General features: G+C 35.4%; 1 protein-coding gene across 1 annotated transcript in view; it reads left to right on the top strand.

Annotated features, from left to right (window-relative positions):
* Window positions 1-16630, top strand: part of LOC106879769 (uncharacterized) — a 124579-nt gene that overhangs the window by 81656 nt on the left and 26293 nt on the right. Inside the window, exons 19-23 of the mRNA XM_014929460.2 lie at window positions 2171-2257; window positions 7096-7155; window positions 9005-9128; window positions 13024-13188; window positions 15204-15413. Of these exons, the coding sequence (XP_014784946.1) occupies window positions 2171-2257; window positions 7096-7155; window positions 9005-9128; window positions 13024-13188; window positions 15204-15413 (646 nt within the window). The remainder of the gene's footprint in view (window positions 1-2170; window positions 2258-7095; window positions 7156-9004; window positions 9129-13023; window positions 13189-15203; window positions 15414-16630) is intronic.

Below are 16630 nucleotides of genomic sequence, written 5' to 3'. Positions count from 1 at the left end.
TATCATCATCATCATCATCATTTAACGTCCGTTTTCCATGCTGGCATGGATTAGACGGTTCAATTGGGGTCTGGAAAGCCAGGAGGCTGCACCAGGCACCAGTCTGATCTGGCAATGTTTCTACAGCTGGATGCCCTTCCAAACACCAACCACTCCAAGAGTGTGGTGGGTACTTTTTATGTGCCACCAGCACAGGGGCTAGAGGGGGCTGGCATTGACCATGATCGGATGGTGCTTTTTACGTGCCACCAGCACGGGAGTCAGTCAAGGCGGTGCTGGCATAGGCCACGTTCAGATGATACTTTTTACATGCCACCAGCACAGAAGCCAGTCGGGGCAAGGGGGCTGGCATCGACCATGTTCAGATAGCACAGGGACCACAACTACAATTTCCATTTGATTGTGATTTGATTTCATTTTGATGTTGATGTACTTGACTCAATAGGTCTCTTCAAGCACGGCATGTCGCCCTATGATCCAAGGATACTTTTTGAGTTGGCTGGTTATGCAACATTGGTGTAGGTTATAGCTGTGATCTCACTTTATTTGCTGGGTCTTCTCAGTCACAGCATATCTCCAGAGGTCTCTGTCTTTCGTCATTTCTTCTGTGAGGCTCAATGTTTGAAGGTCATGCTTCACCAGCTCATCCCATGTCTTCCTGGGTCTCTCTCTATCCCAGATTCCTTCTACTGTTTGGGAGTGGCACTTCTTCACACAGCTCTCCTCATCCATCTGTAATACACGACCATACCAACTCAAATGTCTCTCTTGCATGCCACATCCAATGCTTTTTATGTCTAACATTTCTCTCAGAGCACATACACTCTGTCATGTGTGCACACTGACATTACACATCCTACGGATCATGATAGCTTCATTTCTTTTGAGCCTACACATGTCTTCAGCAATCATGGCCCATGTTTCACTGCCATGAAGCATGGCAGTTCGCACACATGCATCGTACAATCTACCTTTCACTCTGAGCGAGAGGCCCTTTGTCATCAGTAGGGGTAGAAGCTGTCTGAACTTTGCCCAGGCAATTCTTATTTTAGTGGTCATGCTCTCTGAGTATCCACCTCCACTACTGACTTGGTCCCCTAGATAGTAGAAGCTATCAACTACTTCTAGTTTTTTCCCCTGGCATGTGATGGAATTTATTTTCTTAGCATCTGTGGTATTTATTGCCCCTATGCATCTGCTGCACCCAAAAGCTATCTTCCCGGTTAATCTTCCTTTGATGTTGCTGCACTTTTCATGCGTCCATAGCTTACACTGGGTACATCTTATGGAATTTCTACTTACACCTTTTCTACAGATCAAGCAGAGCCACCTACCTGAATGGGTGTGTGATGTGGTCACCTTCCCACTTACTAGAACTTTGGTCTTTGCAACATTGACTCTAAGGCTCTTCAACTCTAAACCTTGCTTCCACTCCTGGAATTTCTTCTCTAGTTCTGGTAGTGATTCTGCTATGAGGGCCAGGTCATCAGCATAGAGGAGCTCCCAGGGACAACCTGTCTTGAATTCCTGTTACTGCCTGAAGGACAATGATAAATAAGAATGGGCTGAGGGCTGATTCTTGGTGGACCCCTACTTCTACCCAGAATTCTTCACTATACTCATCGCCAACCCTAACCTTACTAACGACATCTCTGTATAGGGCCTCTACAGCCCTTATTAACAATTCATCAATCCCCAGCTTCCACATCACCCACCAGATAAGGGATCGAGGGACCCTGTCAAAAGCATTCTCCAAGTCCACAAAAGCCAAGTATAGGGGTTTTTTTTCTAATCCCTTCTTTTTGAAACTGTATTCTTCTGAAACTCACTCTAATGAAATTTTTGGCTCACCACTAACATAAAATTATTCAAACTGAACATTAAACATATTTACCTTGCTCAGTTATCTCTATCGACTGCAAAGGAAGTGCCTGTAAAGACAATGAGTACTGCTTGTTTCTCCTTAATTTAAATTATTAAAATGAAAGATTTAAAGAAATATTACAAAATGGAATGTTTATTTTCATTTTAATATATTTCCCCTTAAGAAAAAATTCAAGCATAAGTTCAGTTACATATATGGCTTTTAATTTAATGTACTCCAATAAACAAGTAGAATTTTGTGATTAATTTAATTTAACGAAAAAACATGTTTTATTCTCTTTTATAGCAACATGTTCGTGGTATGTTGACAAATATCTTTGAATCCTATGTGGCTTCATTTCAAAATAACCTCTTTCGCTTCTACTTTCTGGATGTAAGTGACAATTTTAAAATTTAGTTTTATGATAAGCATTGTAAAGAGCTAATTAATCATATTATCATATGCTTAATGTATGTGTGTTGTTTACAAGCCAGAAACTGCAATTTTTTGTCTGAGAAAGAGTCCTTTCAAGATGTATAGCATAAAAAAAAACAGTATACTTTAGAAATAGAAAAAACGAAATCACCCTGGAAGTGGAGACAAGGGCACCAGATACAGTATTTCACTGTTTTTGCCACTTATCAATTCCATACATGTGCCTCACTTTGGAAATGCAATTGGAATCACTAGTCTGAAATACATACAAGGGGATGCTGAAAAGTTCCTGGCTTTGGGTAAAAGAAAATACAGGAGGATCAGTTGATTATGATTTTATTCAACATACTCCCCTCTCAGATTCACACACTTATTACAGCAGTTCTTCAGTTTTTCTAAGTCTTGTAGAAGAACTCGGAGGATTGGACCTCCGGCCAGGCCTTTTGCAATACCCTCAAAGCCAGGAACTTTTCAGTGCTCCCTCAAACTAGTAGAGTAAAAACTATTTGCTGATTTACAATTGCATCAAACAAGTAGAATAAATTCAAATTATGTAATAGAAGCCACACTATAATGTTAATGTTACTAATATCATATACATAATGTATGCACATTGTTATTGTTTTAGTAGTGAAATACTGTATCTGCTGCTCTTATTTTCTTTGTCAGAGAAGAAACATTGCAGTGATAATTGAAACAGAAATAGTTGTCTCAAAGAATATTATGTTAATACGAAAGTTTAGTTCAAAACAATTGTTACTTCTATATTGTTTTAAAATACACTGTATGGTCTAGATGAAAACTGTATGTAATTTTCAGAAATTTTTACTAAATAATTTTCGGGAAGATTGTCATTGGCACTGCCCTTAAATACATAAGTTTGGCATTAATTTTAATGTTTTATTGCAAGATGTTTCTTTATTCAACACCTGTTCATGAATATCACCTACTATGTCTAAGTTATCGAAGAAAATAGCAAATAGTGATTTGGTAAGGTTTTACCATTTCAGTATACTAGAGATTTTAATTAGTTTCATAACTATTCTACACCTGTTATTGTTCTGGGTGTTATAGTTATAAAATTTCCAAAGTACTTGGAATCAAAATTTAGACACTAAAACAAATCAGCATTGAGGTTTAACCAAACAGAACTGCATAACAGAAAAGAATTTCACCATGTGCCAGGAAGTCAAATAATGGTTTCTAACTCTGGATGTAAAGTTTTAGCACCTATAGAATATAAATCAAGACATGACAGAATTGGCCAATATCTACATTGGTTAATATGTTGGCATTATAAAATCAAAACTGCTGAAAAATGGTATAAGCACCACCCTGGGGCTATAACTGAGAGAGAAAACTATAATGAGTCTTTGGGGCTTACCTGTACTTTTAGACAGAACCATCAAAGCTAATAAACTGGATATTGTTGTAAAAGACCAAAATAATAAAGTTTGTTTATTGATTGACATGAGTATCCCTTGTGATCATAATATTGCAACAAAAGAATTTTACAAGATCAGAAAATACAAAGATTTGCTCATTGAAATTGAAAACATGTGGCATTTCAAGGTGGTTATAATACTAGTGATTGTAGGAGCACTTGGGATGATCAAAAAAAGGAACTGAAAATTATTTGAGAATGATCCCTAGTTTACCATTTCTGCAAGAAGTGCAAAAAATTGTTTTAACTAGTACATTACATGTAGAGAAGAGCATTGTCACTGTAAGAACAATTACATTACATGCACATAATTATTTTTCTACATAACTTCATCTGATTCTGTAAACGAACAATCTGGTATGTTCATTTTAATGGCCTATCAATGTATACAGTGAGTTTCTTTGCCCTAGGTGTCAAGAAAATATCCATAAAAATAGAAAGAAGATTGAAGGAAGAAAATCTAATAATAATAATAATAATAATAATAATAATAATAATAATAATAGCAATAACAATAATGATAATAATAGGTTTTTATTTATTACAATGACAACAAATGGGGAGATATTCCAAAAAGAATTTAAAGAAACATAGGTGGGGTCTTTACAAATAGAACTGAGTATAAGAAAACAGACATAAAAAATACATCAATATTAACAGAAATGAAATGAAGTATAAGGATCAAATACTGGGATTTAGCCCAATCAAGGAATCACAGATTTCAGATTATCTTTATTGCCAAAGCAAGTGCTAACTCCTAGCTGTGTTCTTTGTTCTTCAGAAGTATGCTGAGAATAAGCCCTTTCATGTAGACCATACTCAACGTCATCACACATCTTTCTGTAAATTAAATGGAGGGTAATACTTTCCTTTATACCTTTACCTTCATTTCCAAGAAGAACTTGAAGTTGATGGCAGCTTGACTGCAAAGAAAAATATCAGTCCTAAGTCCTTTCAATTTTATCCATCATACAAAGGAAAACTGTCTACCCTTTCTGGACAAAGAAAAGCAGCATTGGACTTGTCTGACAACCACATCCATCTTACATGTAACAACTGTTTGATATAGCTTCATAAGTCAGCAATGCCTGATCACTGAAACTGAAAAACAATTTCATTACTTAGCATGCATCTTGAACAAGCTTGGTTTACAGCCTTTCTATATCTCTAAAGTTTGTTGCCTACCAGAAAACTGCCTCACCTCACCTACTGGTAGCACTGTTAGGTGAGAGATTTGTAGAAGTTTTCCACAATCCCTGGGCTGCATGCCCTTCTGAATAGACTGCTCAATTAATTTTGGTGAGACAGAGAGTCTCCCTGAGAACATCATCATTTTTCTCCACTGCTGATCCCTCATAGAATAAACAGTGAATGTAAAAGTGATTGCATTGTTTATCTAGTGTAGAACTATTAGTACCAAATTTTACTAGTTCTTTGACACATGATTGCAGCTTCATCAAAGAGATGAGTTGTGAGAAGCCATGTCTGACAAATGACAACTTCACCTGCAAATAGTTCAGAAATCTTTGCACATACCACAACCTAAGTGCATACCTCTTCATCATTAGCCACAGCATACCAAGTCCAGTGAATCTACAACTACAATGTGTCCTTAGATTCTTTGGATTGTAGGTTATGCTTTGAGGGAAATTAGCAGTTATTTCTATCAAGTAAACCACTACATAAAGCTCTCTAACTGGCACAACATAAGCGTATGGTTTGTCTTACAGGTGAAACAACATTAATACACCACTCATGTATCTGTTCATTTTAAGTAACAATCCCTCATAGAACTGAATTTGTTACCTTAAAAGCAAGTAAAAAATGCCATATGGGAGACATATGTTAAGGAAACAAAGTCACTGGTTCTGTTCTAATTCATGGTAGAAAATATTTCACATTTAAACCATTCATACTTGTCTAGTACAGAGAGATAACAGGGTAATGCCATAGTAGGATGGTGAGAGGTGTGCTATGCTAAGAGAAGTAAAGCTAAGTTATGAGGAATGAACACGTAGAAGGAAGTGATACTTGAGAAGTTAGCAATTAGTGATGGGGAAACCAAAAGCTAAGAATGAAAGATAACAGAAGAGAACAATGAAGAAAAAAATTATGGAAAATGTAGAAAAATGACAAAATGAAATATTAAAAAATTTAAATATGACGTGAAGGTGAGGTAGAGTGAAAGGTTTTAATATATTACATGAACAGTGAACAATGAGGAGGCCTTTGGAATTCCTCATTTAAAAATCCCAGTACTTTATATTCATACTTGTGTTTCACATTCTTCTTACCCATTTTAAACAAAGGCTGATGCAGAGTGTAGTGCCATATCACATCGATATGATGTAGCCGACTACTAAATGTAGCATGTAGATGTAATACTTGAAGGTTCTCGCATCAGAGTAACCAGTAAACATTGAAGACTCAACACCAAGAAGGCAGAAATATTATTTCATCATCATCATCATCGTCGTTTAACGTCCGCTTTCTATGCTAGCATGGGTTGGACGATTTGACTGAGGACTGGTGAACCAGGAGGTGACACCAGGCTCCAATCTGATTTGGCAAAGTTTCTACAGCTGGATGCCCTTCCTAATGCCAACCACTCCGAGGGCCAGTCAGGCGGTATTGGCGACAGCCATGCTCAAAATGGTGTATTTTACGTGCCACCTGCACAGGAGCCAGTCCATCGGCACAGGCAACGATCTTGCTCGAATGTCTTACATTTACATATACTTATTTGTTTGCCTAGCATGTAGTTAGAGATACAGCAGTAATTGTAGTGGCAGTGACAAGTTCGCTCACTGGTTGGTAGTTGATAGAGTAGAAGTTGCTGTCTGCCAACAGAGAGGGAAAGAGTAAGGAATGCACGATGCTGACTAGGAAGGAAGAAAGTATAAAGGTGGCATCGTCTTTCTTGTGGCTGAAAGTTTCTCTTCTATGTTGAGCAAAGGGTGAAGGGAAAGTGCTGCTCTTGATCATGGCTGACACAAAAGAGGAAGAGATAAGAAATGCTCTCTGTTATATAGACTATGGTCAGTAATGTAAGTCAAACTCTAAACAAAGGACTGACTTTCCTTGACCAGCACAGGTCCTTGAGGGTCAAGTGTTTCCCCATCAACCATCTGGTGTGGAGAGGATTTCCTGCTTGTTTTGACAAGCAACAAGTGGGTAGATTTGGTTTCAAATCTCAGGCAGAGCCAAGCGGGGTCCCTACACTCCTCCCCATGCAGAATAAAAAAATTCTTTATTAAAACATGCCTTACTTCTAAATATAAGTTTAGAATCTATTAATTTTTTTTACTTAAACATTTATTGGTAGTTAATTTCTAATTATATTTCTTTATAGGAAGGTTGGAGTGGTAGTCCATTCTCTGTACCAGTGAAATTGGAAATTGTGTCAGATGGCGTAAGTATTTTTAAAATTTAAATGTGTGTCTGCATGTGTGTGTGCGTGCATATATATATATATACCATCGTCATCATTTTTACATCTACTTTCCAAGTGCTTCCATGGGTTGGTTAAGTGTTCACTAATACAGAAGTTTACCACTTGTTGCATTCCTTTGACTTCTTTTTTGTGAGGTTCTGCTTCCCAAGATTAGCTTTCACCACTTTTTCTCATATTTTCCTTGGGTTTCTTCTTCCTCTGATTCTTTCAAAGTGAGTCTTTTTAGCACTTGTTCATCCACCTGTCACCATCCATATGGATTACAAGTCCATACCCAGAATGGCCATCTATCTGGAATGCTACATTTGATTCTTCTTATACTAAATTTTTCTCAGTTTATTTGTGCCTGATCATTTATGCACACAGACATTTCACATCCAGTAAATTATACTCAATTCATTTCTTTTCAACCTTCACACACCGTCAGCATTCAGTGCCTGTGTCTCATCATGATGCAACATTGCAATTCATATACAAGCATTATACATTCCACCCCTTTCTCAGATATAACCCCCTTGTTAAACAAGGTCACAGCACTGAAAACTTTTTCTACCTTATTCCAAACTGGCTGCTGTGCTTTCAGAACACCTACCTCCTCTGTTGATTAGGTCACCTAGGTAACAGAAGCTATCGACTGCTTCAATGGAGACTTCTGAATATTTCAAGGAATATATTTTGCTAGTGTCCTGGGGATTAAATATTTCTGTACATCTAAAACAGGCAAAACTTTTAGTTACTGTCAGGTTACCTTTGATCCCACTACACTTCTAGGATACTCATAGATCATATTGGGCACATCCTACTTCTCCCTGATCCTATTCTGCATACTGAACATGATGACCATTTCCCTATCAGTGTCATTGTACTGTCTTCTTTCCTACTATTACTACTATGCTTATTATTATTAAGTAGATTACTGGCATTATGAACTACTATAATTTCAACCAAGTTTCTCATAGATGAATAAGCAAATTTAATGGTGTGTCTCTTAAATAACCTACCATATCCACTTGATAATGAGAAATGTTTGTCTACAACCATGACCCAAATAATTATTTACTGAATAACCTGGTTCTGTATCTTTCCTCTGTTTATTTGAATTGATCAGTAGTAGTTTCAATTAGGTGGAATTTTTGCCATAAGTATTCCTCAAGTTAATAGGTGGGATTGTTGAAATTAAGTATCATATTACAATTCTGGCATGATCTGACAAATACTGTTCCTAAGTAGGCCTGTTCTAATATCTCTTACCCCTTATACTGATCAAATATTGTTACTTTTACTGCTGTGCGCCTGAAAATGTCCTCTATCCTAAGCAGTGTGGTATAGCTTTAATAGAGATAGGACGGTATTAAATTTTAATATCACTGTAGAATCTTAGTCAATGAAAATGGGATTGATTAATATGTATGATTTCTGCATCACAGAATTTTGAAATACTATTTGAAACATGCATAGGCAAATTAAAGAATGTATAATTGTCCATGCGTGTGTGTGTGTGTGCAGTAGCAGTGATGGTAACTCAGCAAGGGCATGGTCCATGGACAGGAAGTAGCAAAAGAGTAAAAGGATTATTCATATTATTGTTACTGCTGGTTTTATTGCAGGTGATATGGTAAGTAATCATCAAGCAATAAGTATAATCAGTAGTGACTACTTTAATTATTCCATTATACTCTTTGAAAAACTATACATATTATAATTTTTAAATAGTACGCTCTTAAAAGCCTTATATTTATAGAATCAATTTTTGAAGAAATTTTAGTGTTTTTAACATTAATGTAGCTTTATGCTTCATATATTTCAGAGTAACTTCTATAGAACTGATAACTATTTCGAATTTCTTGATGATATTTTGATGTCGGCATTTGATATTTCTTCATGCTACAGAGAAAACAACAAAATAACTGATTTACAAATAACATTTAAAGGTAAAAAGCAAAAATTAATATTAAAAAATAATTAAAATTTATTGGAAGTAATAAATTCTTTTCCAGTGACTTTCTCTGGGGTCTTTTGATTCTAGATAATCTGACATGCTTTGTAACTAACAAAACTAAGGAAAATGAAATATTTCTGAAGCATGATCAGAACTTGATAAAACCAGTTTACATCTCATGTCATTTAAGAGATCCCCTTTAATTAAATTTGCTGATATGACTTATGAATATTTATTTATGCAGCACCTGCACTCTTCCAGATATGTAAGCAGCAGTATATTATTTGCCATACATGTTCTTTGTAGAGAATCAGTAACTGTTCAAACTTGAAATATATCTGATTTTGAAGAAGAAACCTAGCTTTTGGGATGTATTGCTGGCAATATTATAGATGTGTGATCTTTGACTGTGAAGCCCAGCATTTTAAGTCACTGCAGATATTTACTGAGAGTTATGTAGTGTTATAGATATGCAACATTATCACTTTCCCTGAAGTTCTCAAAAGTGGAAGACCACTGGGTTGAGATGAAAAAGAACAGATTACATAAAGGTTGTCTCTAAGAAATTCAAACATGTTAGCATTGTGCTTAAAAAGAGACTAAAATGAGAGAAGGGAAAACGTTATTTATGATTATTTCCATAACCTTGGAGATGTTGATAATAGATATGAGCTTTTAGAATCAGAGAGGTTGTTCCACATAGTCTGTTCCAGTAAGCTGGGGTAAAAAAAATCTATAAAAGAAACTATGGAAGACTTTGATGCAGCAATATCATTACCAGTGATTATTCATTCAGAAAATATGACTGACTGATAGTCTTGTTGGTGAGAACATGATCAGATCACAAATGTAGTTGTCATGAACTCAAGTCCAAGGGAAGTTCAAAAGAGGTAGCCCTTATTGGATCTTTTTGAAAACAGGGGCCACATTTTTCATTAATGTTTTACATAGTGTTTTTGGTACCGAAAGACTTTCAAACTTCGTATACTTATCTATTTTGTGTTATAGAACAGAAAAATATTTTTGTATTCGAATTTATTTCATGTAAAAAATTGTCTTATTTCGATAATTTCAACCAATCACTGACGTCCATTCAGCCGATATACATTAAGTGCCGACTACATAAACAAACGATTCTTCGTTTTATTTGCTTTTTTCATTTTAAATTTGCTTTAACTCTAACCCTAACCCTAGGGTTAGGGTTAGGGTTAATTGTTTCAGAATCGTTTGTTTATGTAGTCGGCACTTAATGTATATCGGCTGAATGGACGTCAGTGATTGGTTGAAATTACAGAAATACGACAACTTTAACATGGAATAATTTATGGATTTCTTTTGTTTTTAAGAAGACTAAGAGAAAAAGATGTTTTATATGACACATTCTACCAGTGTTCCAAGTTTCAAAGTGTTTCGTTAATGAAAAATGTGGCCCCCGTTTTAAAAAAGATCCCCTTTATTAAATAGTGAATACTTATCTGTCCCAATTCAAGAAAGGTTACCATCTTTGGACTGTAAACACCATATATATATGCACTACTCTTTCTCTAAATTGAACTGGTGACATCAACATCTGTAATTTTGACTGGACTTCAATCATATTTTCTGACTGAATAGTTATTAAGAAATAAACCAATATAAAATAATTAGTCCGAGGTAAATTCCATCAAGATGTATACACATGCACGTATGCACACACACACACACACACACACACACACACACACACACACATCTCCTGCTATTTCTACCCTTATCCTCTGACTTCAACCATGATACTGTGCATCTCTCTTTCACCACACCCTCACACACTTCACATTATCTGTGCTTCTACCAGTTAGCTCCCTAACTCACTCCTACTTCTGCCTTCCCCTATTTCCATCTGACATCCTGACAAAGCAGATGTTGGAGTATGGTGCAGTCCTCTGGCTAATCAGATTCTGTCAAAAATCCATTTCTTACCAGCATGGGAAACATACGTTGATGATGATGTTGATATACATACATTCAGTCACACATACATACAAATATATATATATATATATATATATATATATATATATACTAGCAGAGATACACAGTGTTGCTTGGGATTAAAATGGTATAGTTTGTATAAAATATATTACAGTTGTGTTGAAACAGGTGATACGGGAAAGTGCAGCATTGCATTTGTGGAGTAAATGATGGTCTAATTCGACTAAGCAATATGTAATACGTCTGTTTGGAGGTTTCCAGGCCCTAACTTACCATGGAAAGTTGGGAGTAGTGAGATTATGTAATTTTTGAACCCACCAAAAAAAGTTGTCAGTGGATATACTCACCTTTGAGGCAGTCAGCATTGCATCTAACATGACCCATTGTATGGTTGATAGTCAAATGAATGGAGGTGTAATGGAGATATTGTACATAAATGGGTACTTTCCAGAAATGGGCTGCAATGGGAGACAGCAACACGGAAGTGAACTGATGAAATGTTGCAGAAGGTAAAGGGTTGACATTGGATTGATGGTGTAGCTGTAAAATAAGAAACATATATATACATGCACACACATGAGGCGTTCACTAAAGGTTTCCTCTGATCCACTTCTAGTTATTGCAGGAAACAGAACTTGTACAGGTATAATCATACATTAATCATACATGTCTGTAAATGTTACATTGTAAATTACAGCTTTCCACTAGTATTCGTTTATTATTTACGGCTGTTGAAGTGGACTAAGATGTTATAATGGAGGCAGTTGAATGCAGATCAGTGATCAGGTTCTTATACTAGAAAGGTCGTATACCAAAAGAGACTTCGATGAGATGAAAGAAGTTTATGGTGACAATGCATCATCATATGACATAGTCAAGAACTGACATTGCCAGTTCAAATATGGTCAGACATCAGTGGAAATTGCTTCTATTTCTGGATAGCCACATTCTGCCATTGATGATGACACCCTCCATAAAGTGAAAGCCACCATTTTGGAGGATCACTGCGTAACTATTCTGCAGCTATTCCAAGAAGTGAAGGTAAGTGTAGGGTCTGTGGAAAAAATCATTCACAACCATTTGCACATGCAGAAGTTGTCTGTGCAATAGATTCTCCGGATGCTCACACCTTTTCAGAAGCAGGAACAAGTCAATTGCTCCCAGGCTCTTTTGACAATGTGCCAAGAAAACAAGTAGGACATTTTCAGCAGACATATCACACAAGCTAAAACATGGGTCCATTGTTATGATCCTGAGACTAAAATCCAGTCAAAGCAATGGAAACATGATAACTCACCACCTCCAAAAAGGCTCATGTCCAGCTCTCAGCAGGCAAAGATGCTCATAGTCTTTTGAGACCAGTGTGGAGTAATGATGATGGATTTTCTGGAAAGAGTACCACAATTGATGGGGCATATTATGCGTCTCTGCTACAGAGATTGCAGGACACCATCAAAGCAGAGAGGCATGGTATATTCAAGACAATGCACATGTTGCCCAGATGAAAGCACACTCCTGCTGCTATGAAATCCGTCCTCCTCCCGACTTCACACCATCTAATTTCCACCTCTTTCCAACTGTGAAGTCTTTTTGAAGAGGAAGCACTTTTCGGATGATGATGATGAACTTATTCCCAAGGAAAAGTCATGGCTCCAGATGCATCCTACACACACACAACGCAAGTGTGTGTGTGTGTGTTTTGGATTATTTTTATTATTTTTATTATTTTATCTGGTTATTTTTATTCATTCTAGTTTGAAATACTGGAGCATCTTATGTCATCCATTTAAGCCATTTTAAACATAAAAATATTTTGCATGTACTTCCTATTGATTTTTAATTTCACAAAGAATCAGCTAATGTTTAATTAAAAAAAAATTAGAACTAATATATTAATTCTATATTATCTTTTTCAGGAGCATACAAACTAAGATCAGTAAATTTTATTATAGCAGCAGTAAATAAGATAATTGATTTTACACATCTACCTCTCATAAATATTCAAAATCCTGAGCTTTCTTATGATGAGGACAAAACATATTTCAGATTCTCTTTAATTGATCCAAGTCCACAGCCTATTGGTAAATATTTTCAATATTTATTTTCATAATATCTAACTTGTTAATTACTATAATCTAAAATGTATAACTTTTGATGTTAACAATACTTCACACAATTTTCATTTCCCAATATTATCATAATTATTTTGATTTTTATGAAAGATTGGGCATAGCTGTGTGATCAAGTAATTTGCTTCCCAACTGCATGGTTTCAGATTCGACCCCACTGCATAACATCTCGGGCAAATGTCTTTTACTATAGCCTCAGACTCACCAAAGCCTTGTGAGTGAATTTGGAAGTTGAATAGAAATAAATCTGTCGTGTGTGTGTGTGTGTGTGTGTGTGTGTGTGTGTGTGTAAGTGAGTGAGTGCTTCCTTGTCTTGATACCATGTGATTGTCTTTTGTTTTCAATCTTTCATGGAAACATATCCAGTCATGAGGAAATATCACCTTGCTTGGAAACAAGTGAAAGTTGGAAACAGAAAGGGCAGAACAGTTTTAATTTCCAAAGCCTGGCAGTGTACTACAGTCTAATACATTTACTTAGCAATATTTCCCTCATTTGTTTTGTAATTATTGTGAAGTATATGTTTTACTAACATAACAAAGTCATAATAAAAGCAAAGTTGTCTCCATTCCTGCTGAAATATTTAAAAACTATTAATCAAACTAGAAAAGCACTCAGAGAGCACAGATCTCTGCCAAGCAGCTCATTTCCACCCATATACACACATGCTGAAAATCACCCAATTTCCCAAACCAACACCGGCAAAAACATAACCTCTTTAGCAGGGTTAAAAAAAAATAACACAGCCATATGATTTTTTTAAAAAAACCTTTAAAAACAGGAATCATCTTAAGCAGTTATAATACATCAATGACCACAGCAAGCTAGTTTCACCATACCACTAAAAAGAAACAACAATTACCTAAATCTTGAGTGATACACACACAACGCAAGTAAAATTACTAATAGAGAAACGAAAATAAACTTTGGAAACAGTAACGCTACCATAGGTTACGTTGAAACGATGAACATGTTTTCAAGGGAGATAATCAAAGAACACAACATTGTAATACTTCATGTAAAGTAAATATAAAAAATGATAAATCCTTTAAGAATCCATAAAAATTCCCGAATACCTGCCAAAATTTCATCATCTGTTTCTTGTGTCATTACTAACTTTTCCTGCACGTTTCATCAAATACCATTCGCAACTTTTTGAGTTACTTTGCACACAGACGGATAGACGGACAAACCAATGCCAAAGAAAACGTAACCTCCTTCCTTGGCGGAGGTAATAATGATGCTTGTTTCTGCTGTTTTTTTACCAGTGCATAATTATATTTGATGAGTTTTTTAAAGATCTCTGCATTAAATATATTAACATTAACAAAGTTATTTTTTATATAGATCATGTCTCTGTCTAATTTATTCTCAAAATAATTCTAGTTTTCTATGTCATCTAGCATAGATTTTTGTGTATTTATTTACTTTCATTAATACTTCAGCATGTGTAGTAATGTCTATACTTTGCTAATGAAGTCATCATAAGACTGAAACTTATCCTGAGGTTACTCTTGTACTTGCTGAAATAATTAAAACTTTATCAATTATATTGTTTTTACAACATTGTAATTTTAGAATTATCTTTAATTAGCTTTCTAATGCTTACTGTATTAAATTTGATAGTACTAACTTAATTATTCTTCTTTACTATACTCTGACAAACAATTAAGAACCATTTCAAGCAAAAGAAGTATTGCACACTTATCATCAATAAAGCTGCTAACAGTGGCTGGCATGAGAATCTCCTAGCAAAGCTGCCTGCCTATTGGTACCATGTGTTTCTTATTTCATGGAAATCCAAGTTTCTGTTGTACTATTGCTGTATGTTCTGACAAGTTTCTTTTCATCCCATTCTCACTTTTTTCTATATATCACTCACAACTTTCCTTCTATGGTATCAAAAGGGTTAACAAAACATTAATCTAAAATATATTTCGATCATTCGTATTTATCTATTTCTGCAGAATTATTCACTGTTAAATCAAATCTTAAGCCTAATCCAAATCTTAAGGCAAAGACACAATTAAAAATACAGACTCCAAATGAATGTGCATCTTCATGTATTAAAAACAACTGTAAGGCATTTACATATTGTAAAGGAAGGAAAGTGTGCCAGTTATTCACTGAATCACCTACAAACAACCAAGATTCTGACGACTGTAATATATATACCAGTAAGTGAGGTATTTTATATTTTACTATTTTTATTAACTTTATAGTTTTCTGAGATTATTTAGTTAAAACTTTATTAAACACAAACAAATCATCTAACCTAGAGCATTAAATTTCTAATTCTTTTTATTTAAATTAAAGAAAATTTTAAATTTTATTGACTTTTTATATTCTTCATGTGCAGAGAGAAGAAGCCTATCTTTCCTTCTACAGGAGTCGGCTGATCACATATCGCTTCTACTCTGGCCCTTCTCATTCATTCATCTTTCCTTTTCTCATTACCTGTATTGACCTCTCTGCACAAGTCTTGGCACTAACCACAATGCACAGTACTTCCTTATCAGAATGACAGACTCCTAGAATTCTTGCTCTGTCTATGATTTTCCTACAAGTGTTGACTATCAACATCACAAAAGAAACATTAGCCAAATCAGTCTCACCAGTTTTGGAAGGCTGTGTTCTTAACTGCTTTTTAATTTTGCATTATATATATATATAAAGGTGATGAGCTGGCAGAATTGTTAGCACACCAGACAAAATGCTTTAGTGTAATTTCATCTATTCTGAGTTCAAATTCCACCAAAGTTAGCTTTGCTTTTCATCCTTTCAGGGTCAATGAAATAAGTACCAGTTGTGCACTGGTGTCAATGTAATCAACTAGCTACATCCCTGCTAATTTCAGACCTTGTGCCTAAAGTAGAAAAGATTATATATATATATAATGAAACTTTTGAGAAGTACTATTGTTATAGAAACAGACCACCATTTCAGTCAAGTATTTCAAGAAATATCAATACAATAGCATGATAACACTTTATAGAGATGGTTGAAGTAGAGGTGGAAAAATGTTCAAGAATAACTCATGAGATGTTTATATCATTTGAGTAGTAAACAGTTCATTTAGTATTATTATCAAAGGACTCTGATTGAACATCATCATCATCATCATTTAATTTTACTAGCACGGGTTGGATGGTATGACAGGAGCTGGCAAGATCAGGAGTCACATCAGGTTCCATTGAAAATTATTTTTGATATTATTCAAGGAATTAGGGGGCGAGGTGGCAGAATTGTTTGCACAGCAAGCAAAAAGCTTAGCAGCATTGTCTTATTCTGAGTTCCAGTTCTGCCAAGGCTGACTTTGCCTTTCATCCTTTTGGGGTCGATAAAATAAGTACCAGTTGAGCACTTGGGTTGATGTAATTAACTTACTCCCTCC

The sequence above is a fragment of the Octopus bimaculoides genome, chromosome 10 (genome assembly GCF_001194135.2).
Source record: "Octopus bimaculoides isolate UCB-OBI-ISO-001 chromosome 10, ASM119413v2, whole genome shotgun sequence".
NCBI lineage: Eukaryota > Metazoa > Mollusca > Cephalopoda > Octopoda > Octopodidae > Octopus > Octopus bimaculoides.
The sequence above is the reverse complement of the archived record's forward strand: the minus strand, read 5'-3'. Positions and strand labels throughout refer to the sequence as shown.